This window comes from Macaca thibetana, chromosome 10 (assembly GCF_024542745.1).
Source record: "Macaca thibetana thibetana isolate TM-01 chromosome 10, ASM2454274v1, whole genome shotgun sequence".
In the NCBI taxonomy this organism is placed as follows: domain Eukaryota; kingdom Metazoa; phylum Chordata; class Mammalia; order Primates; family Cercopithecidae; genus Macaca; species Macaca thibetana.
In genome coordinates this window covers 93,127,515-93,153,030 of record NC_065587.1, presented here as the reverse complement: position 1 = coordinate 93,153,030, position 25,516 = coordinate 93,127,515, and the positions used below count along the sequence as shown (strand labels likewise).

Sequence of the window (25,516 nt, the reverse complement as noted above, 5' to 3'; positions counted from 1 at the left end):
TGAGCTTGGCTGTGTGACTTGCTCTGGTCAATGAGATAGTAACATGCAGGACATAGGCACATACTTGACAAGCCCTTGCACAGTGGGCTCCACCTCTCTGGCTGCCACACGATGAAGCCTGGGACAGGATGGGTGACTGCTGGGTGATGCAGTCACCTCTGTTACTGCAGCCAGCAGCCTCTGGCTGCCCAGCCCATCACAGCTAGCTATGGAAAAGTGAGTGAGCCCAGGTGAGACCAGCAGAACAATCACCCAGCTGAGCCCAGCTCAATTGTCTACCCTCAGAAATCATAAGCTAAAGAAAGAGTTGTTAAGGCACTATGTTGTGGGGGTGATTTGTTATGCAGCAAATGCTTATCAATACATGACCGTTTATTATTTAATGGAATGGAGAAAAGAGTAAACCAAAGAACAGCTACTGCATGTTCAATGACACTTCCAACCAGTCATTAGTATTTTGTTATTTACAGAAGAATAGAATAAAAAGCACCATAGCTATACTGTAAGAATGTTTCTGAGAAAATATCTTTGTTTTCAGAGAAAAGGGACCAAGTTAACCACTGTGGTGAGGCTCTGAAATCCTCCTCAGCATCCTGAGCCGCATACAGAAGCAACAGCAGCTGTAATGTGTCTCCATCCCTTCCGCTCAGAGCCTGTGGGAGGGCCATTTCTTGATCCAGGTGAACTCCTTGGATGTCGACCAGAAAGTCTCACTAAAGTGCCTAAGAGGCAGCTCGATTTGTAAACAACTGGCTGTTCCATTGATGTTACTTTAGGAGTGCCTTTTGTGGCCAAGGTATAAATGCCAACATGCTCCATCTTACGTTATAGTCAAAAGTCACTAGAAATATTAATACAGAGTAGGCACTGTTATTATGACTAAAGATTCTTATTACTGTATTATTAAAATAATTATTTCTGATGGGCTTCCACTTTTGCTGCTAGATCAGAGGAGCAGGACTGGGTGGGAAAGTTACCTCCCAAGAAGTATACTATACTACTTGTCAGAGCCTTGGACCTACTAAGACAGACAAGTCTGTGTCTGCCTCCACCCACTTCCTAGCTTTTATTTAAAACATTGTCTCTGAGTAGATTTCAGACCCTTACAGGGTTCCAAAACCACATCTATTACCTGCTGAAGCCACTGTGTGAAAAATCATTGCAATAAAATGGATTCAGTAATTGATTGACAAAAATGTGGATTCAGATATACTATAAATTTTTTAAAAATTGCATTAAAATATTGGTTGTGTTTATGTGCAAGCTCCATCAGAAGCCCACGTGAGTCTTCAAGAAGGATAAACAATTCTTTTGAATGTAGTCCATTGTGAAGTACCAGGAGGGAGGCTAACTGAGGACTAAGAAGATTTGCTGCTCACCTGCTCTCCTCCCACCTTCTCCCCTCCCACCTGCTCCCCTCCCACCTGCTCCCTGCTCCCCTCCCACCTGCTCCTCTCCCACCTGTTCCCCTCCCACCTGCTCTCCTCCCACTTTCTCTCCTCCCATTGACCTTGGCAGAGTGTAGTTATTCAAGAGAAGTGCATGAATGCAATCGGGGTGGGGAGGAACCCACAAGGGTGAGAAAGAAATGATGGAGACATTCAAATGTCCTTTTCAATCTAGTTGGTTTCAATCAACCATCCCAAGCCTTCTATCACTGGGGCATATTGTGTCCTGGAGGGGATTTTCCAAAAACCCTTAAGAAAGCTGAAAATCCTCTGCCAGCCAGTTTGGCCCCCTGGGGCCTTGGGAACATCTCTGATCCCTTCCTTTCTACCCTCGCATCTCCATTAACGACAAATTTCACCTTTTAGATATTTCTTCACCATTTCTAATGCTGTCCTTATTCTCTCACCTGCCCTTATGACAAGCCCCCCAAAAGAGGCAGGGGGCACATCCTGTTTGGTCCTAGCCCCAGGCTGCCTCCCCTCTTGCCTCCATCTCCTCTACATCCTTGTTCCACTCCTGGTCAGAGCAGCTCCTGAAAACACAGATCAAGATCTGACCACAGCCCTTCTGCATGAGACCCTTCCATGGACCTGCATGGTCACGTGCAGGTGCCAAGGCCTCCTCCTGCGATTCCCAGGTCCTCCACATGACATCCTGCTCACTTTGTGTTGTCTTGTGGATTAAATGTTGGTGCATTCTGGCTCTTGGTTACTCTAACAAATCTATTCAGGCTCCCCAGCAACACGGCCTGTGTGGTGGGGCACAGCAGTGACCCTGAAGCAGAGGGGACAGATGCTCTGGGTGGGGCCTGGCTCTCCAGGCTCCAGGCCCCCCCCTCCCAGGGCTCCTTCTTGACTCTTTGGTGGGTCCCTTCTGTCTCACACGTATCTGAGTTTGTGACTCTGCATAAATCCAGTCTCCCTTAGGTGGCTGATAAGGTCCTTGCTGATGGGAACCCCCTCCCTCTCCAACCTGTCTCCTCCCCGTCTTTCCCATAGGCCTCTGCATTTCTGACCAGTTCCTCTTCCCTGCAGATCTCTGGAGCTGCTGCCTCTGTGCTCCCCAGGTCCTCTTGGACTGGAATTTCTCTGCCAGCTCCCCTCAAGCCTCCTCTTACTCATCCTCAAGATATAGCCGGGGGAGGGCTCCTGCCTGTGTGATGACTTCTGAACCCCGCATTGAGCTCAGGGCCCTAGCCCCTCTTCAGAGCTGATGGGGTATTCCGTTCCCATAACTCCTGGGGCTGCGTTTTTGTGCATTCGCTTCCCTAATTCCACTCCATGCGGGTCGGGCAGTATTTATTTATATTTCGCTGTCAGCAAAGCCCTCAGATCTTGCAAAACAGTAGACAGGGACAGAGGCTTCTGAACAGAAGCCAAGCATGCTCCCAACTTTCCACAGCTGCATCATGAGCACCCTCCCTTTACAGGTGTCACCAGAGGGCATTAGGACCTCCGCAGATGCCCAGGCATCACATCTTGGTCCTCTTCCATGCTACGACTCTCCACTCCCTGCCAGTGGGCTTCCCAGGCTCCACTGGCTGGGGCTGCACCGAAGTTTCCCTCTCCATTGCTGATCCTCCCTCCTGACTAAAGCCGGATCTCTTGGCTCCTAGTTCTCACTGAGGTCTCCAATCCTGATCCTCTGGTCTCCTTGACCTGCCACTCCCTTGCAATTTCTCCGGCCTTTCTATCAAGCGTGGGTCCCATGGTTGTGGGTCTGATTCGGCTCCAAACTTCCTCCTTCTTGCTTTCTCCTGCCTCCTCCACCTTCCAGGCAGAGTACACCTTGCCAAGAGAGCCTCACCTGCTAAAGATGGTCCCACACGGCTGGAGAAAGTCACGGAGCCCTGGGTCTGACCAGATCTTCACACGAACTCATACTGCAACTGGGCAGTTTCTCCAGAAGTCTTTTCTAGAATGGGCACTTCCCCCAGATCACTGCTCTAGACTGTCTGCAATCTCCCCACACCCCAACACACCCCAAGAGCTTCTCTGGCTGTGCAGATACTCAGCCAACACGAACCCCTCCTTTCCTTCCTCTTCAACCCAGAGCGCTTGAAAGTTTCCCTTACCCCACCCTTCTCTTCTCTCCCAGGCCAGCACGTGGACTTCTTCTGAGAGGCCATCTCTCACACATACATGCTTGGAGTACAGCTCCTGCCTCCCCAAGACCACTCCCCAGCCGCCGGCCGCGATCCTGAATTTTCCATTCTGAACATTTCCTCTCTACTTACAAAAATGTTCTCACCTACCTTAGTGAAAAACAGACATCCCTTCCTTCCCCCTTTGGCCACACACTGCCTCTGAAGGTCGGACCTGTTCGGCGGTTTCCTCCCCCACCAAACTGACGGAAAACCTGGCCCAAGTCTCCCTGACATCGCGTCCTGGGAAAACATCCTTGGCCTCACTGCAGCGGAAAGTCTGGGAGCGCATGGGCAGCAAACCGCTAGTCCATGGCCTGCAGCCGCTGCTCTCACCCTGTCACCCAGTGCTGCCCTAGGGGGCCAGTGTGCCACATACCCAGCAACCACTGTGCCTACCATGCTATATCCAATGTGCAATGTGCACATCTCTGTGCGTGTAATTCAAATGCTGTCACCTGCCCTCCAGTCCTCTAAAAAAGTCAGCTTATCTTCCCTTTAGGCTATCAGTACCTACACTTTCTTCCAGCGTGGTTCAGCTCTATCAACAATCTCTCAGTAGTAACTGTGGAATGCAAAGTCAAGGAATCACAGGTGACAGCAGAAACACCTCCCAAAGTGTCCCCCATCCAATACATTTCCAGCCTCATGTGGCTCTGGGATCAAGCATTCCTCCCTCCTCTTGTCAATGACCTCTCTGTCTCATGGGATGAGGGACAGCAGGGAAAACTGATGAACCCACCAGCACTGCCTTCTGCAGCCCCATCTGACAGCCATTACCTGGGGTCATCTCATACCAGAATCACTGGCTTTCTGTTAATCTAAGTCTTTCCTCTCCTTCTATCTTCCACAAGCATTCAAGAGTGAAGGGCACCAAGACTGCCTTTGGTTTCTGCATTTTTGCACACTAGTTTCATTCCCTAATTTCTGGGCTACAGTGTATAGGCATTCATGGCTCCTGCCCACCCTAGAATCCCCATCACACATTCCTAGAGGGCCTCTGACAAACACATCCTCTAACCTCCAGCTCCTGGAACTCCTCCTCCTCCTCCACATCGTAGGACAGGGTATGGATTTTTATGTCATCAGCTGAGAGGTCGATGAACTTCCCATCGGGGTACTCGAGGCTGTCTTTGGTGGGCGATCGGTCCTCGATGAAGGTGGTCTCGCAGCAGTCGGTGGTCACACCGTCCCCCCAGGAACGCAGCACACCCTCTGAATAGAGGATGATGTTGGGCCTGTAGCGGGACTCCACCGACTGCTGCAGGGTGTTGGGGTCCAGCAGCTGCTGCACCGGCTCACTCCTGCTGCTGTCCAGGCTGGCCGGCACTGTGCTGGCCCCCACCCGGTGGCTCTGGTACTGGGGCGCTGGGTAAACAGACACCAGACCATCTCTGCTCTCGGCCATCAAGTTTCTGGTGTTAATTAAGCCATTCCTCTTGCCAGCATCACTGATTTTACTGTGCACCAGCATGCTCTTCTGTTCAATGATGCCATCCATGGTCCTCTCTCTCTGGCTAGGCGTCAGGCTGGCGGGCTGGGCACGTAGGTCACACTTGTCTCAGGGAACCCATTTCTCCTGGAGGAGGAGAAAACAGAGATGAGACAAGAGAATCACACTTAAAAACAAGCTAATCACCCAGACCCACATTGTTTCAGACTGTACCAATCAGCTGATAAATGCATAGTAACTGTGAGAGTTAGACCAAATGCAGTCCTACCTATTCAGTGAATGTTAAAAAGGATCTGTCGGGGTGGCTAGCCAGAGGTAGCAGAAACTGATTACCTGAATCTCTATAAAGTCTCTGCTTCCAAATGAAGGAGACTGCAGGAGCTGGCTCCCTTGCAGCCTAGAGGAACCTTTGATTGCTAGCAGACATCCTGAAACCCATGGGTAAACCCAATCACATTAGCATCCGACAAGTCCATAGGAAAACAGAACTGCAAATCTGTAATGGGGATTAGCTCTTCCCAGGTACATGGCTATTCATTCAAGCAGGAAATTATGTGATTGCAATAATCCCTACTTAGTGATGATCTTGAGGCGTCAAGTCCCAAACACGAATCTGCTACTGAGGCATCTTGAGATAGGCACAGCTTGGTCTCTTAGGGTGCTCTCTACAGTTTGCCACTCAGAATTTGCTGAGAACCGGCAGCATCAGCACCAGCTGGGAGCTTGTTGGAAATGCAGAATCTTGAGTAGCACCTGCATCTACTAAATCAGAATCTGCATTTTAACATGATCCTAGCTGATGAGTCTGCACGTTAAAGCTGAGGAGGTGCTGGGCTACAGTGTATATTGCAAGTTTTGGCCTGCTGAACAAGTTGGCTTGATTTTACAACCGATTATTTACTAAATTTTAAAATGTACTCAAATTGTATCAAACTGTTTTTTACAGAACAACTTTTTTCATATTGAAGTGAATTTTTTTTCAACTTTGAGTATCATAAATTATGATACGTATGAATGAAAGGGATCAAAATTAGTGAAATTTTATTTTTGTCATTGCCGCATCCTTCAATACCTCTTTCAACACAGGCTGGTTTGTCATATATATTGTCTTTGCTTCATAATTCCCATTAACTCATTTCCTTCCAGGTTTGCTGGTACCCACTCCCACCTGCTTAGAGCGTTTCCCTGGGCCTCAGTTCATCCACTCAGAGATGAAACTGGGTTGATGGGAGGAGAGAGAATGCCTCTGATGAGGCTGCCATCCGGGGTTATCCACATGGCTCTGCACCAATGCACTCTGGAGTCTTGCCCCAGAACGGTGCTACTGTTCCTCCAATTCCCTTTATAACTTTTGTGGGATTTTTAAAAATTTTTTTCTCAGTTGATGATATTCAGAACCAGTAGCTACAGAGATGAAAGCCTCCTGCCTGACCCTTTATTTCTGCATAAGCAGTCTCTGCTCTAAGATGCTCCCTTCTCTTGACCAAATGCTTTCTGGGCTGCATCAACCACTGAGTTCCCCGTGTCATCTTCTTATAAGACTTGGAGTCTGGTTTTGAGCTTGGCAGAGCTTTAAATGCATCACTGGCCAATTATGCCCCACCTGCTTCTTTATCGAGGAAGGCAGCTAGAGGAGGAGACAAGATGAAGAGGGGCCTCTGTGGCCTTGCATTTGAGTTCCTAGTTCTTAGTCTCTTTATCACCATTGTAAGAACTCTTCTGGGGAGTTACTAACATGCACACCTAACCATGAGTTGGGGTGAATATCAGGTGAATGGGAAAATTGAGGCATTGTGAAAGGAAAATAAAAGTCAGAAAGTAGGTATGCAACATATTCTATACAAATTTTATGATATATATATATATATATTTTAACTTGGAGACTGTCGCAGCATAAAGAACACTTTACTAAGAGTCAGGAGGCCAGGAATTCAGCCCTAGTTTTGCTACTAAATATCTGACTGTGGGCAAGTGGCTTATGAAAGTGGAATTATTAATGGGGTGCTTGACCAAGAAAAGTTTTCAGGTCCCTTTCAGCTCTATGATTTTTTACGTCTTAGTCCAAGAGTTCTGGGGTTTTATGGCAACAGATAAGAGATTTTTCACAAAATGGCTTCAGTGGTGAATTGTAGCAAACACTTAAAGAACTAATACCAGTCCTTCTCAAACTTTTCCAAAAAACTGAAGAGGAGAGAACACTTCCTAAGTCATTCCATGAGGTCAGCATTACTGACACCAAAGCCAGACAAGACACCAGAGGAACATTACAGACTCATATCCCTTATGAACACTGATGTAAAACGCCCAACAAAAATACTACTAAACTGAATTAAGTGGCATATTAAAGGAATCATATACCATGATCAAGTGAGATTTATTTCTGGAATGCAAGGAGGGTTAAAATTATGAAAATCAATCACTGTAATACACCATATTAACAGAACGGAAGACAAAGATATACGATTATCTCAACTGACATAGAAAAAGAATTTAATGCTTTTCTACTAAGCATTTCTGGAAAAGCATGGATGCTTTTCTCTTTCCTGATAAAAACGTGAAACAAACTAGGAATAGAAAGAAATTACCTCAACAAAATAAAAGCTATATTTGAAGAAATCCACAGTGAACATCATACTCAATGGTGAAAGCACCCATAAGATCAAGAACAAGGCAAAGATGCTCACTTTTCCCACTTTTATTGAACACTGTACTAAAAGTTGTAGCCAGAGAAATTAGGCAAGAACAAAAAATAAAAGGCACCTAATTGGAAAGGAAGAAGTATGATCTCATATATAGAAAACCTTAAAGATTCCACAAAAAATCTGTTAGAACTAATAAATGAAGTGAGCAAAGTAGCAGGATAAATGTTAATACACAAAAATCAGCTGCATTTCTATACACTAATAATGAAGAATCTGAAAAGAAATTTTTAAAATTCATTTACAATGGCATCAAAAAGAACACAATACTTCAGAATTAATTGAACCAATGAGGTGAAAGACTGGTACAATGAAGTCATCAAAACATTGCCGAGGCAGGGGGTGGTGGGTCATGCCTGTAATCCCAGTTCCTTGGGAGGCTGAAGTGGGTGGATCACTCGAGATCAGGATTTCGAAACCAGCCTGGCCAACATCATGGTGAAACCCTATCTCTACTAAAAATACAAAAATTAGACTGATGAGGCTGAGGCAGAAGAATTTCTTGAACACAGGAGGCAGAGGTTGCAGTGAGCTGAGATCATGCCACTGCACTCCAGCCTGGGTGACAGAGCAAGATTCCATCTCAAAAAAAAAAAAAAAAAAAAAAAAAAAAAAAAACTGCTGAAAGAAATTAAGGAAGACATGAATAAATGGGAAGAGAGTCCATATTCATGCATTGGGAACCTTGATATTGCTAGGATGTCAATACTACCCAAAGTTATCAATAGATTCAGTGTGATCAGTAGCAAAATCCCAACAATGTTGTCTGCAGAAACAGAAAAACCCATTCTAACATTCACATGGAATCTCAAGGAGCACAGGCTGGACTTAGAACAAAGTAGGAGTACTCACACCTCCTGATTTTAAGACTTACTACAATGGCACTAGAATCAAAACAGTGTGATATGGCATAAATACACATATATGGACCAAGTGAATAAAATAGAGAGCCCAGAAATAAACACTTGCTTATACAATCAAATGATTTTTGACAAGGGTGCCAACACCATTCAATAGGGAAAGGACATTTTTATCAACAAATGGTGCTAAAAAATTGGATATCTACATGCAAAAGAATGAAGTTGAACCCTTACCTAATACCATATTCAAAAACCAATCCCAAATAAATCAGTCACCTAAATGTAAAATCTAAAACCATAAAACTCTTAGAAGAAAACAGGGCAAAACCTTCATGACATTGGACTTATCAGTGATCTCCTGGACGTGACACCAAAAGCAGAGGCAACAAAAGAAAAAACAAGTTGGACTTCATAAAAATTTAGAAATTTTTGTGCATCAATAGGCAACATCAACAGAGTAAGAAAGTAAGCCACAGAATGGGAGAAAACATTTGCAAATCATGTATCTAATAAGGAATTAATACCCAGGATATACAGAGAATGGCTAAAACTCAACAACAGCAAAATCTGATTCAAAAATTGGCAAAGGACTTGAATAGACATTTCTCCAAAGAAGATATACAGATGGCCAATAAGCCCATGAAAAGATGCTCAACATCACTAATAATGGGAAATGAAAATCAAAACTGCATATGAGAGATGACCTCATACTCACTGGGATGGCTACTGTTTTTTTAAAAAAACAGAAAATAACAAGTGTTGGTGAGGATGTGAAAAAACTGGAATCCTTGTGCACTGCTGGTGGGAATGAAAAATGGTTCAGTCGCTTTGGAAAACAGTATGGCAGTTCCTCAAATAATTAAAAATAGAATTACCATATGGTCCAGAAATTCCACTTCTGGATATATACCAAAAGGAGTTGAAAACAGGGTCTTGAAGAGATATTTGCATGCCATGTTCATAGCAGTATTATTCATAATAGTTGAAATGTGAAAGCATCCCAAGTGTCTGCGGATGAATGGATAAGCAAAATGTGCTACCTACATTCAATGGAGTATTGCTCAGCCTTAAAAAGGGAAGGGAATTCTGATATAGGCCACAGCATGGATGGACCTTGAGGACATTATTCTAAGCGAAATAAGCTACTCACATAAAGACATATGCTGTAGGATTCCATCAATATGAGGTACTTAGAGTCATCAAAAGTACTCAAAAGTCACCAAAAGTGTGGTTTCCAGGGGATGGGAGTGGTGTGAGGAGTTATTATTTAATAGGTGTGGAAGGAAAAGGGATATAGAGATAGACGGTGGTGATGCTTACACATTATAAGTGTACTTAATACCACCAAACTGTACACTTAAAAATTGTTAAGTTGGTAAATTTTATGCTAACATAATAAAAATTAGAAAAACTCAATTAAACTGAACTAAAATCAAACATAAAAAGAAGAGCTATCTATGTGGAGATTCATGCTAAAGTATTTAAAGATGAAATAAAAGATGCACAGTCTGGGACTTTTTAAAAATCATCTGGATTGGAAGGAGAAGTGCACACCATACCAAGAAAACAAGACTGTGGGCTGACCACTGATCATCTCAGTTGGAATTCCCATCTGAAATTCAGTGACAGTAGAAAGTCAAGGAACCACAGGTGACGGCAAAAACACCTTCCAAAGTGTCCCCCCCACGTACATTTCCAGCCTCATGTGGCTCTAGGATCACGCATCCCTCTTTTATCTGGCCAATGACCTCTCTGTCTCATGGGATGCGGGACAGCAGGGATCCCCGATGAACCCACCAGCACTGCCATCTGGAGCCCCATCTGACAGCCATTACCTCGGGTCATCTCTGACCATCTTTGATCACTGAAGGAGGAGTGTATACCATACTGAGAAAACAAGACTGGCAGCAGGAGTGATGAATGAAGGTATGTTGTATACCATACAGGGAAAACAAGACTGGCTGTGGGCTGACCACTGAAGGAGGAGTGTATACCATACAGGGAAAACAAGACTGGCTGTGGGCTGACCACTGAAGGAGGAGTATATACCATACTGAGAAAACAAGACTGGCTGTGGGCTGACCACTGAAGGAGAAGTGTATATCATACTGAGAAAACAAGACTGGCTGTGGGCTGACCACTGAAGGAGGAGTATATACTATACAGGGAAAACAAGACTGGCTGTGGGCTGACCACCAAAGTTGGCTGATGGGTGCACACGATCCATTATACAATCCTCTCTCCTTTCGTGTGTTTGAAATTTTCTGTAATAGAGAGGTTTGAAGAAATCAACAAGTTAAGCTGTGCAGGGAAGGTGTTCCAGGCAGAGGCAGCAGCATAGGTAGTGTTTGGGAAGCAGAGGAGGAGACCAGAGAGATAAAGTTAGGAGGGTGGGTCTCATTTAGAGGCTCTTAGTAAGCAACAGGCTTGTGGAAGAAAGGCTTAAGTGGGATGTGATCATCAGAGAGGCAGTTCAGGCAGATGGATGTGTGAACAGCATGAAGAATGGGTACAAGGAGAAGCACAATAAGCACTGGCGATGTGGACAACTGACAAACATGGTGGTCCTCTACTGCTCAACGGGCTTTCGGGCAATAAGAAGGGTGTGATGCCCCGCAGGAAACTTTGGGGTCCATGATCCAAGAGAGCCCCAGTGATGGTTCCCTGCTTTGTGTATTGTATTTGAAAAATGGGTCATGAAGGGCAAAATGTGTAGCCTCATCCCGCAGCTGGAGGATTCCACATTCAGCAGCTCAGACCACAGGGTCCTCCCTGCGGGACATGGGGGCCTGCGACCGCGCTGGCAGTAGGAGTGGCGAATGAAAGTGCGCTGGGGCTCTCACTTGCCCCTCTCAGGTACAGCCACTCCTCCAGGCTGTGTGTGGAATGCTGTTCAGCTTGGCTCACCTGAGTAAGCAGCAAGCACCTTCAAAACCCAGAGGATATTTAGGAAGGGCACACCCGGTTTCTAACACAGAGGTGGCTGTGGTGCCTGAGGCTATCTCCAATATGCCCAGGGAGAGCTCCCAGCCAGACAGACAGGGTGCTTCTTAGTGCCTTGAAGGAGCTGGCCCAGGGAGGCGGGTCTCCTGAGTGGGGTGGCACTGACACATTCAGTGGGATCTTTCTTGCTTGGAGAGTGTTTGAGGAACACAGCAAGACTCAGGATGCCCAACTCCTCCCTGCCTCTGGAGACAAATGTCCATTCAGAATTGGCCTTTGAGTGCACTGACATCCACAGGGATGTGGCTGCCCAGTAATTTCACTCGTGACCACACTCAGATATCGCCTCTTTTTGGAGCAGAGTTGGTCATCCGGACTCCCATGCTGCCCAGCTGAGGCCTGGGTGACAGCACGGCCATGCCCCTCTGGTTCTGCTGGGGACAAGGCATCGCGGCTGCACTGCAGGCTCTCCCATCACAGCCATGATCTCAACCATCCTTGCAGTTCTGACGATGCATCCTGGACAATTCACCTGTTCCACTAGCACTTGATGACTAATGAAGTGATGTTTTGCTAACACCAGCCACAAATGAATCCTAAAATGTGTGTGTCAAGAACTTCATTGATGAAAACAAAACATGACTCTTCATCAATGAAGAAAAATTACTTGTTTAAGTCAGTACCCCAGTGAAAGTTGTCAGAATCAAAATGGAGTCAGTAACGTTAAGAAAACCCTGACAAACAGAGCCAGGGGAGGCCATGAAGAGCGGGTTCTTATGCTTGTATGCTTAATAACAAAACAAGACTACAAAACCCACAGCATTTTACACAAAAAAACACTTCTGCAAGGACATCTGCCCAGCAACTGCCCGCCCAGCCTCAGAGTGGTGTCCTCCTTGTTATTAATCTTTATAGCCAAGGATAATTATTTCAAAACAATTGTGTAATCTTCATCATTTTCTTTTTCATGAAAAACCTTTGTCTTCCTTTACCTTCCTGAATGTGCACATGGTTTACTATGGCATGTGTGTTCCCATTGCAAAGCTTTATGCCCAGATAAACATTTTTTCTTTTAGAGAGCTTCTCTCTGTTTATGATTAAGGTTGACACCTAGAGAGATGTGTAATTTAAAAACCCATCGATCTTGGACTAAGTTATTAAACCCTAGTAGCTTTTCTTGATTTATAAAGAAACCTTCCATTTAGGAAGGAACTATTCTAGCCAGAAATTCAGTAGCATTTAGGAGGAAAGCACATTGCTGTACATTCAGTGACGAGGTTTGGATTTTCATCAAGCAATTTCCCAGAACTTCCCTTTGACATGAAGAGCTACCCCTATGCTCTCACCAGGAGGTATCTGCACACAAGCCAGCAGAAAGCATCAGCAAATAACTGCGGTCCTGCTTCAGAACTGGCAAGGGTTCCCATCTCATCCCTATCTTAACTCGAGGTAATGGCCTACTGAAACCAAGATCAGAACATCTAAAGAGCCACCGTTTTCTTATGGCCCTGCATGTTGGAAGCTTCCTAAACTTAAACCAGTAAACACCACCCCGCACACCAAGTGACAATCATCTCTCAACGCAAGTGAAAACCATCCAGGGGTTGGTGACAAAATACTCCAGCTGGGCAAAAGCCAGCTCTTCAGAGCAGAGGTGGCCTCAAGTCCTAATGCAACGTCACCAATAAAAGTTTCAAAACAGAACTCCCTCCCTCAAACCCAGGGAAGAAAGGAAGCCCCTCCGTGTCCAGCCCCTACCACACCACGAGCATGTGGCAGGTACTTCCATGCACCCACCTGACAAGCACTTAGTGGGCACCTACCGTGTGCAGGCAGTGTGTAGTGCGTTGAGTGCGGGGGTGTAGCTGGGGACCTAGGTGACCACCAGCAGGGACCCTGCACGCAGCACAGGAGAAAGACAATTTTTTGAACGAGCACCAATGTGTGACCAGTGGGCAAGACAAAGCTGCCTTGAGGGGACAAACACAGGGCACAATCACCTGTGAAGACCCGCTGATGGCAACCCCTGAACGGGTGAGGAGTTAGCCAGGGCCAGACCAAGGGACAGTGTTCCGGCCGGGGAAATCCCCGCCCAGCACACTGGGCCTTGAGGCAAAGGCCAGCAGAGGTACCTGTGCAGAGGCTCAGGAAAGAGGAGAGGGAGGGCACAGGCCCAGGCGGGAGCCCCGGGGCTCGTCCTGACAACCTCAGGTGTTGCGGGAAGTCAGGGACCCTGAACGGAGAGACTGGCTGAAGCCGTGGCAGAACATAAATTGTGAAGATTTCATGGACATTTATTAGTTCCCCAAATTAATGCTTTTATAATTTCCTATGCCTGTATTTACTGCATTTCTTATGCCTGTATTTACTGCAATCTCTGAACATAAATTGTGAAGATTTCATGGACACTTGTCACTTCCCCAATCAATAATTTCCTATGCCTGCCTTTAATCTCTTAATCCCATCATCTTCTTCGTAAGCTGAGGAGGCTGAACGTTGCTTCAGGACCCTGTGATTGTGTCAACTGCACAAATTGTTTGTAGAGTATGTGTGTTTGAACAATATGAAATCTGGGCATCTTAAAAAAAGAACAGGATAACAGCAATGTTCAGAGAACAAGAGAGGTAACTTTGAACTGGCCGCTGGTGAGCCGGACTGAACAGAACTATATTTCTCCTCTTTCAAAAGCAAATAGGAGAAATATCGCTGAATTCTTTTTCTCAGCTAGGAACATCCCTGAGAAAGAGAATGCGCCCTGAAGGTAGGCTTATAGATGGCCCCTTTTAAGACGTGCCGTCTTTTATGGCCAAAGTCGAAGGGATGAAATAAGCCCCTGTCTCCTGTAGCGCTCCCAGGCTTATTAGGCGGAGAAAAATTCCCACCTAATAAATTTTGGTCAGACAGGTTGTCTGCTCTCAAACCCTGTTTCCTGATAAGATGTTATCAACGACAATGCCGGTGAAACTTCATTAGCAATTTTAATTTCACCTCATCCGGTGGTCCTGTGATCTCGCCCTGCCTCCATTTGCTTTGTGATACTGTATTACCTTGTGAAGTATGTGATCTCTGTGATCCACACCCTATTCATGCACTCCCTCCCCTTTTGAAAATCACTAATAAAAACTTGCTGGTTTTACGGCTCAGGGAACATCACGGATCCTGCCGACATGTGATGTCTCCCCTGGACACCCAGCTTTAAATTTCTCTCTCTTGTGCTCTTTCCCTTTATTTCTCAACCCAGCCGAGGCACTTAGGAAATAGCAAAGAACCCACGTAACCATCAGGAGCGGGTTCTCCCGATACTCAGGAGACCCTGAGTGCCTGAGGAGGGGGGTGGTGTGGAGGCTGTGAGGAGGGAGCCCTCATGCTTCTAGCTTAGGCCCTCGGATTAGAGAAAGGGATGACGATAAAGTCACATCAACCAGGGGGTTGATACAGTTTGGATGTCTATGGGTTCCAAATCTCAGGTTGAAATGTGATCCCTTGTGTTGGAGGTGGGGCCGGGAGTGAGGTGCCCTCCCTAGGGTAATGAGTTCCGTAAGAGCTGGTTGTTGAAGAGACTGGGACCCCCTCCTCTTTCTCTTGCTTCCCCTTCATCGTGTGATTTGCCTGCTTCCCTTCACCTTCTGCCATGAATAAAAACCTCCTGAGGCCTCACCAGAAGCTGAGCAGATGCCAGTGCTGTGCCTTGTACAGCCTGCAGAACCATGAGCCCAAACAAACTTCCTTTAAAAATAAATCATCCAGGCTCAGGTATTCCTTTATAGCCATGCGAAATGGACTAACACAGGGGCTGAATCCGTGGGTGCCCCACCCCGTGCCCTGGCTCCCATCATCCCAGGAACTGATGGTGCCATCATGGCTCACATACAGGTCAGGCCAGGCCAAAGGGGTTATGGCGCCTGGTGCAGCCTCAGTCAGTGACAGTGAGAAGCTGATGGATCAGCATCCAGCATCTTTGTCCTGGGGTGGGACGGCTCAGAGGCTGGTGTTTCACACTCCCCCAGCGCCCCCCAGAGATCAGCTTGCTGTATAACACAGCATTTGTCTAAGGTCTTCCCTCCCTGGTCCTTGATTGGTGTTTCCTGGGATCCCCCCCCCCGCTCCCAAATTCTCATCCCCAGGCTTGTTTCTTGAGGACAAACCCAAGGCATCAGACTATTGTCAACAAGCCTGCCAGGTGTTATCACAACTTCCATATGGACAAGAAAGCTAAGCAGGCCAACTTGTATGTCTGTAAACCTACAGCTCTGTAAATATTACTAGATGACTGCAATTCGTTTCTGTGGTCAGAACTGGAGAAGGTGGTAAATATCTGCCTTCACAGATCCAAGCAGAAACCACCAGAAAGAGCTGGAAGCCCTCCCAGCCTGCAAGGAGGAAGGTAATGTGCCTACATGGACAAACACTTCTTACAACAAAAGTGAGAAACAGGCCAGGACAGTTAATTCTTTCTGCAAACGTATAAGCTGCCTGATTGCAGGGAGAGCATGTCTTGGTGTCCTCAGTTCCCTGGAGAAAAACTCCTCAGTACTCACTGGCATTCTGGTTTTCCAGAGCAGTCTCAGAAGGTGGAGTAATCTAAACCTGCCCCTAAAAGACGGATTCTCTCCCACGTGCTGGGGAACAGTTAGCTTTCCTGGCTTCTGAGGCCCTGGAGAAGGAAGACTCAGACCCACCAACCCCTTCCCAAGAAAATGACTGCCCCAGCAACCTCCAGGATGCGCCCTGGTTGTGTCTTTTGGATTTCACAAGGTCCTAAATCCTAACAGTGGTTGATCTAAATGCAGATAGAAAAGACACAAAGAGAAATAGGTGGAGATTGAGCCCAGGCGTTTCTGACTCCAAGCCTTATAGTCCTCATGAAGCAGAAGACCCCGGGTCTCTGTTGGAAAGCTGGGGAAACAGCTCAGGCTGCGAAGCTGCGCATGGACGCTCACGGCTGAAAGGCTGGGAGTGCAGGAAGATCCCAACTCTGTTGCTTTCTTTAACTTTGATTAGTATTTTCATCCATTTTTTAAAATAATTGCTTTACTGGAATATCATTTGCCTGCCATGAAATTCATCCAAATTTAAAGATGTATAATTGAGTGAGATTTAGTATATTCACAAAGTTGTGCAACCCTCATCACTGTCTGATTCCAGAACATTCCTGTCACCCGATGCCCATGATGTGGTTCCTTTCCCCAGCCCCTGGCAAACACTGATCTACCTTCTGTCTCCATGGATTTGCCTATTCTGGACATTTCATATAACTGGAATCATATACTATGTGGTCTCTCATGACTGCCTTCTTTCACTTGGCATGATGTGTTTGAGGTAATTTCTTTTCATGGCGGGATAATACTCCACAGTATGGAAGCACTGCATTGTGTTTACCTTCACTGTGCTTTCATTTTGCAGGGAAATGGTGGTTGCTATCCTTTAGCTCTTGTATAATACGGGGTTAATTATGATTACAGGTCTTTGGCTGAATGGTTGATAAGACAGTGTGTTCTTTTTCTGGCATGTATATAGTGAGAATAAAACTATCTTAAAAACAAAGTCCTCAGTGGGTACCTCTGGGGTGAGGGAATGACATTTTGTGTATGGCCCGGAACACAAAGTGACAACATAGTAGATGTTCTAGAAACAGAGGCAGGGTCTCAGAAACATTAGATGGACCAGACAAATCCCGTTGGAGGCAGCCTCTGTTACCCACTGATGGAAGAAAACGCTGCAGGCTGGGCCTGCTTACTCACTGCGAAATAGAAAAACTCAGTCCCCTAAATACAGCAGATGCTTTTGCATGCCGAGTGTCCCATCAGAATAAGCCAGCACACGCAGAAGCCACCTTCCCCGCCAGAAATGGGATCTGAGAAATTTCATGCTCAGCCTGCATGCAGTACACACAGCACACACCTTCTGTGAAGAAGCCCAGCCTGCTCCAGGGGGAATTATGCATTGGAAACGTGACAGAGTTATACATGGACCTATCCATGAAGAAATTAGGATTATTCATTACAGGTAGCATTTTTTTTTTCAAACTTGTTTCTAATGTTTAATAGATGGTTTTGCTCTGAGGAATTGGCTAGAAAAAAATCCAGTGAATGTTTTGGGAACCAGTATTGCAAGTGCAATTATTTTCAAACAAATGCATGAATAAAGAAATACAGAAAAACTGGAGTATCAAAACTTTCTCTTAGTTTTCCTTTTTATCTGAACCTGCAAATAAGTCTAGATTTTTTAAAAAGTCTATGTCTCGCCCACCCTACCACCCACCCTTCTCCTTTTCTTAAATATACCTACTCCTTTCACAGAATGACTTAAAGATCTGCACTGTTGGTTTACGATTTGTTACTGTATGGAGCGGAAGGAACTTCACAGCATAGTATTCCATGTTCATCCCTGTGTTGCTAATTAGAAACCTCAAATGCCAATTCTATTGTGCAGTATCAGTCACATTTAACATATAAGACCACCTGTGTAGCAGCCTCTCCAAGTAGCAACAGAATGAAGTTGGCTATCTATGCAACTGAAGGAGAAAATAAAACTAATTGCAGGCTAGGCGTGGTGGCTCACACCTGTAATCCTAGCACTTTGGGAGGCTGAGGCAGGCGGACTGCTTGAGCTCAGGAGTTCAAGACAAGTCTGGACAACACTGTGACAACCCATCTCTACTAAAATACAAAAAGAATAGCTGGGCATGGTGGCACGCGCCCATAGTCCCAGCTACTCCAGAGCCTGAGGCAGGAGAATCGCTTGAACTCGGGAGGCAGAAGTTGCAGTGAGCAGAGATTGCACCACTGCACTCCAGCCTGGGCGACAGAACAAGACTTCTGTCTCCAGAAACAAAAACAAAAACAACCCAAAAAACAAACAAAACCCCCCACAAAACTAATTGCGTTTCATTTAGCCAGAGTGTTTGGCATGTTTGACAGGTACGGCTGCTCTTGACCCTTCTTATACAGCTCAATTTGGCAAGGCATTAGGAGGGCACCAGGGGCTGGGTCTTTCCCAAACCCTAACTCTGTTAGAAGCCTTTTGTGTAAATAGCAAAACTTCCCTATTGCTAAGCAAATGATATGTGTAACTCACCAAGGCCCAAGTGTAGAGAGAAAAGAGCTGCTTGCAAATCCTCATTAAAACAATTAAAATTTGCCTTTAGCACAAACACACAGAAAAGCCTGTGATTTGGCAGTGGAGAGAGTTAATGAAGCATTTGGGACTAGATCAGTTATTACTATTTAGCATTTAAATGGCACATTACAATTGCAAAATGCTATATCATCCTATGTATCATTTTTAGTGGCCTGGGACTTCCTATTCACAAAGCCAACCCAAACTTCTGCTGGTGAGTGATGCTTTGTCATAGCACAGCACCACTGGGACACAGTCCACAGGAACTCCAAATCTGATTTATAAGCACTCAGACATGTATAGCAAATATGATGTGATTTTGGAAATAAGGAAACCTTTCAGGCCATTGCTGCTTTTAAAAGTTGTGCCAACTCCCTGTAGCTTTGTGAGTCTCCACTTCATTTTTAAGGATAATGTGGAGGGAGGCAGCTTCTTCCCCTGTGACGCTGCCGTGTCCACCATTACCAACTCCACCACCCTCACCATGACCACCATCTCCATTATCTCCACCATCACCACCACAACCATCACTACCTTCACTACCCCATCACCTCCAGAATTTCAATCACCATAATAATCAGCATCACTGCCACAGCCATTGCGATAATCACCACCACCAGGAGTACTGCCATCATCATTACCACTCTCCCCACTACTGACACCATCACTGGGAGTACTACCATCACCACCACCATCACCATCCCCACCACTGACACCATCACTGGGAGTACTACCATCACCACCACCATCACCATCCCCACCATTGACACCATCACCGGGAGTACTACCATCACCACCACCATCACCATCCCCAACACTGACACCATCACCACCACCATCACCACCACCATCACCATCCCACCACTGACACCATCACCAGGAATACTACCATCACCATCTCCACCACTGACACCATCACCGGGAGTACTACCATCACCACCACCATCACCATCCCCACCACTGACACCATCACCAGGAATACTACCATCACCATCCCCACCACTGACACCATCACCGGGAGTACTACCATCACCAGCACCATCACCATCCCCACCACTGACACCATCACCGGGAGTACTACCATCACCACCACCATCACTGTCATCATGTCCACCACTGAAACCATTACCAGGGGTATTGCCACCATCACCACCACCATCACCATAATTATCCTCACCACTGACACCATCACCACTACCATCACCATCACTATTTCCAACATTGACACCATCACCATTATTATCCCCACCATTGATACCATCACCAGGTGTACTACCATCACCCTCACCACCATCACCATCATCATCCCCACCACTGACACTGTCAATAGGATTACCATCACCATTGCCACCATCATCCCCACTGCTGACACTACTGCCAGGATTTGAGAAACTAAGGCCACAGGACAAACACATCTAACACCTGCATTTGTACAGCCCACAAGCTAAGAATGGCTTTCACATTTTTAAGTGGTTGAAGAAAATAGGAATATTCCATGACACACCAAAATTATGTGAAATTCAAATGTCAGTGTCCATAAATAAAGTTTTATTGGACTACACCCACAACCATTCATGCACATATGTCTATGGCTTCTTCTTCACAACAAGGGAAGAGTTGAGCAGTTGTGACAGAGACCATATTGTCCATGAAGCCTAAAATATTATCTGACTCTTTACAGAAAAATTTTACTGATTCCTAGCCATCATTCCTTCCACACCACCACCACCACCATCGTTACCAGAAATCAGACCCACAACCACCATTATATCACTACTACCACTACTACTACTACTAACATCACTGTTGGTACAAGTAATGTCACCAGTACCATTGTCATCATTACCATCAACACCAGTGACACCCTCTCACACACACACAGTCCACGGTTTAGAGATGCAGAGGCTCCCATGTGACCAAAGATTTAAGTGATAAGATTGTGAATGTGGACACAGCCTCAGCCAAGACGTCTTCCTCCCCACCCACTGAAGGAGAGAAAGAGAAAGCCTTGAAAGCATTCTCATCTCTAAAATTATTTTGGGTAAAACTGTTTTTTTCTTCTCTGGAGGAGGGCCAGAGGGGCTTCATCTCTGAGAATTTCTAACCACAAGCCCGCACTCACACTCTCTCTGAGATTTCACACTCTTAATGTGCCTTAAAAAACACAGTTGAACACTTAGTTTGTAGTGTTTGGGGCTGGGAATCCACCACTGTGATTCTTGGCAGAAGCAAATGCAAATGTCCTCTAGGATAATGTATCCTAGAAAATGCCCATGGATAGTCTCAGAAAGCAAACTGAGCTTGGGATTTAAGGGAGGGAAATGAGCACTGCTAATGGTTTGGATGCATGTGTCCCTTTGCAATTAATATGTTGGAACTAAATTCCTGAGGTGATGGAATTAAGAGGCGGAGCCCTTGGAGGTGATTAAGCCCCCACCCATAGGATTAGTGCTTGTATAAAAGGGCTTGAGGGGGAAGAGTTAGCCCCTTCTTTCGCTTCTGCCATGTGAGCACACAGTGCTCATCCCCTCCAGAGGACACGCAACAAGGTGCTCTCTTAGAAGAAGGCAGTGAGTCCCTATCAGACACTGAATCTGTCAGCACTTCAATGTTGGACTTCCCAGGCTTCAGAACTGTGTGAAACACATTTCTATTATTGATAAATTACACTGTGTGGTATTTTGTTGTAACAGCAGAAGTGAACTAAGACAAGCACTAAACACAGGAAGAAATAAGCAAGGGTGAGCAGAAATATCACAAATCTGGTTCACAGTGAATGTAGGTATTAACACTTTCAGATGAAGATTATAAAATAACCATACTTAGGATACTTTACAAATGAAATATTTAGGACTTTTAGAAATAAAAACACATCAGTGAAATTAAAAGTCAATGGACAAACTGTTATTTTTGGCATTAAAATTGACTAGATGCTCTGAGAGATTCCCTGGTTACAAAATTAGATGCAGGATTGGAACACACTTTGAGACATTATTGATTGTGAAGGAAAATCTCCAAATATCACCACTCTTCCATAGAAGACTACTTGAAGGGGCAGATTTAGGATTGATTTAGGATTGATTAGGATTGATTGATTTAGGATTTAGGATTGATTTAGGATTCAACAGTAACAGTGATAGTAAGTTTTATAGCCTTGTAGAAAGACAAGATAGAGAAGTTGAGGCTGAACTTTATTCTAAGCTAAGATTCTTTATGGATGCGGTCTCAGATTTAAGCATGCGTTTGAATCACCTGAAAGGCATGTTAAAGCCCAGATTGCCAGGCTGTAGAGTTCCTTACTCAGTGTGGAAAGGGATACCCAAGTTTCCATTTCTAAGAAGCTCACAGGTGATGCTGCTGCAGCTGATCCAGGGACCACACTCTGAGAACCACTGTCTGTTGATTGCAATAGAGCAATTCAGTGACGACCCCTCACTACAGGCAGAAGTAGAAATAAACATCTCTAAGAGAACCCCTTCCCCCAAATTTAACCACAGAATAAGGTCAAACAACGAGCTGAGAAAGATCATCATGCACGAAAGAGTGCATGCCACCATGAGTATCTGTAGAGAAAGAGAGAAAAACTCTGGACCATCAAGGACTTTACATATTTTTATAGTGAGAAGAAAATACAGAACAATTGTTCACGAAACACTTACATAAATAAAACACAAGAAGGAGCAAGTGACAAGTGACTACGAGAATAAACAGAAAAATGAAATGTGAATTTCAAAAAGCAAAACATATGTTTGTTGAAGTAAAAAGCACAACAGAAGATTTGGAATCTAACAGCAGAATAGACACAGCTAAGAAAAAAATGTAATCCAGAAGACAGATCTGAGAAAAAAAACCCAAATACCTCACGAATAGAAAAAAAAGATAGGAAACAGCAATGAGCAGCAAAGAGTCTGGCAGGTAGAATGAGAAAGATCAGTCTCTTCTAATGGGAGTCTCGGAAATGGAGAAAGAACGCCTGGGAGAGGAGAAGCCACACTTCAAAGGACGCTACCTAAGAAATGTTCAGCACTGATGAGAAACACAAATTCACTGATCCAGGAGATACCACATTGACACATTACGTGCAACTGCTGAAGATTAAGTGGAAAGGTCTTAAAAGCAGTCAAAGGAAAATAGTGGATAATCTACATAGCAACAAAAACTAGAATGGCAAGACACATATCAAGCAATAACGGAAGCCAAAGGACCAGGGACTAATATCTTCAATATATTGACAGATGTTAACTCTCAACTTTGAACTGGACATAATGAAATTATCTTTCAAGAGCCAAGTGAAAAATCCATTTGCAAATAAATAAAAAAACTACTTAGAGATTTAAACTAAAAGGAATTCTAAAGGAGGCACTTTAGGAAGAAGAAAAATAATGCCGGGTGATGATCTGAGATGCAAGGACTTATGAGCCCACAAACTCACAACATATTTATAAATCCAAACAAACATTGACTCTCTCTCTCTCTCTCTCTATATATATATATAAACGTAAATCATTAGGTTTATTCTTAAAACTCTAAACACAGGAAAACAATAGCATGCAAATCAGGATGTGAGTGATTCTGAGATTCTTTTGATATTCCAGAAGTGTGTTAACATGTTCAGTTTTAGACTTAAATATACATAGGCAAATGTCAAGGATAACTACCAAATGAATGGAAACATTTCTAATCATTCTAAACCAGGGGAGAGAAGTACATGAGTAAGACTGAAAAAAACAGTAAAACCTCAATCAAACAGAAAGAGGTAAGAAAAAAATGAAACAGAAAAAATGTAGGCCAAATTCCAAATACAAAACGAGGATAACAGCAAATCCAAACATATCAGTATTCACGATAGGTACAAATTAATTTAAATTGTCAATTAAAATAAATTGTTACTTTGGATTTAAAATAATATCCAGACATATGTTATTCATAAGAGATAGACCTAAAGCACACGGACATGGAAGCGCTAAAAGCAAAAGGATGGAAAACATATATATGTGGAAAATCCTAGGCAACAAATAAGAAATTTGGCATGGTGTAATGAATATAAAACAAAGCGGACATTAAGGAGTAGAAAGTATTATTATATAGTAACATAGTTACACAGAGAGAGGTCCAATTAACCATATACAATAGTTCTCAACTTCTATGTACACAATCCATTTATATCACATTATATAAAGCAAAATCTATAGAATTATGGGGATAATGTAATATCTTCACTATCACAACAGGAGACTGCAAAGTATGCTCTCAATTATGCTGAGAAATAAATGGGCCCAAATGAAGAAAAACAGAATATTTGAATAATAATTTTGATCAAAAATGCATGTATAAAACTTGGCATCCAACAGAGAATACAAATTCTTCTAGGCATACCTGTTCTCTTTCTCTCTCATTCTCTGTCTCTCTTGCTCTCTCTCCATTCTTCTCTCTCTTTCTTCCTTTCAAAAATTGATCAAGTATTAGGCCATGAAGTATGCTGGGCATGGTGGCTCACGCCTGTAATCCCAGCACTTTGGGAGGTCGAGGCGGGTAGATCACCTGAGGTCAGGAGTTCGAGACCAGCCTGGCCAACAGGGCAAAACCCTGTCTCTACTAAAAATACAAAAACCAGCCAGGCATGGTGGCATGTGCCTGTAATTCCAACTACTCAGGAGGTGGACACGGGAGAATTGCTTGAACCCGGGAGGTGGAGGTTGCAGTGAGCCAAGATGATGCCACTGCACTCCAGCTTGAGTGACAGAGTGAGACTCCGTCAAAAAAAAAAAAAAGAAGATGTATGTATAAAAAATTAGTATCTTACAGATCACTTTCTTTAACCACAATGCAATTCATATAAAAGTTGATACAATTAATAAAAACTACATTCATTTAGAAATGAAGAAAAAGAAATGCTTTCTTAATAACCATTTGATCAAAAAGGAATCATAACAAAATATAAAAATATCTAGGACAGAATCATTGAAAAACTAAATTATTGAAACCTAGGGATGCAGGAGAAGAGGGAAATATGTAGCCTTAAATGCATATATTATTTTTAAAAGGTTAAAAATTAATGAGCCCCTATCTAAATTAATAAATTCACCAAAATAATAATAATAATAAAGGCAAAGAATATATGAGAAGAGGTAACAAGGTAAGAGCAGAAGGTAGTGAATCAGAAAGCAAAGATACCACACAGGATCCACAAGGCCAAGTCTTTTCCCTGCAAAGACAACTGTCTGACGAGGCTGTGTAAAGAGAGAACCAGGGAGCCTGCTTCTGGGCTAGACGAAGAAGTGGACACACATCACTCTTCCCCTCTCTCCAAGACCCCGTTAAAATGTTAGTGAAAGAGCAAAAAGAATCTTAATGGAAGAGAAAATGGAAAAAATCATCCTTAACAAGATAAATAATTTTAAAGCATAACAGTAGATGAGGTATCTAACCAAAGGAGAGAAGAAGGAGTGTGGGCAGAAGCTGCAGCTAGGAATTCATGTTTGGAGCCTGCAGGAGGCCAAGAGGACACAGGAACACGGGCTGGCAGAAGACCATTCATCAAAACCGTGTACATGGACAGGCAATGGGACAGCACCTTCGAAGTTGAGAGAAAAACCTTTAAAGTATGTACTCCATCAAGCACTCCTCCAAGGATGAGTAAAAACAAAAAGGAGACAAAACATGGATGACAATAAATATTTTCAAGAATCAGAAAATGTGTCTCACAGCAGCCTGTCTGAATAAGTAACTTAAAGATTTACTCCAGAAACAAATGGCAGTGAAAACCATGGATGTGGATAATAGAAGATAAGGAGAAAGCAGTGAATAGCTTAAATGAATAAAAAGCAATCTCTGCATGGCAGCTGGCCAG

The 25,516-nt window shown here is 44.3% G+C and overlaps 1 protein-coding gene across 7 annotated transcripts in view; it reads right to left on the bottom strand.

The window, feature by feature from the left end:
• SYNDIG1 (synapse differentiation inducing 1) overlaps positions 1–25,516 on the bottom strand; it is a 380,966-nt gene that overhangs the window by 134,067 nt on the left and 221,383 nt on the right. For all 7 annotated transcript variants that reach the window (XM_050745505.1, XM_050745507.1, XM_050745502.1 and 4 more), the window contains one exon: positions 4,614–5,171. In XM_050745505.1, coding sequence (XP_050601462.1) covers positions 4,614–5,093 — 480 coding nt within the window. In that variant the 5' untranslated portion in view covers positions 5,094–5,171. The remainder of the gene's footprint in view (positions 1–4,613; positions 5,172–25,516) is intronic.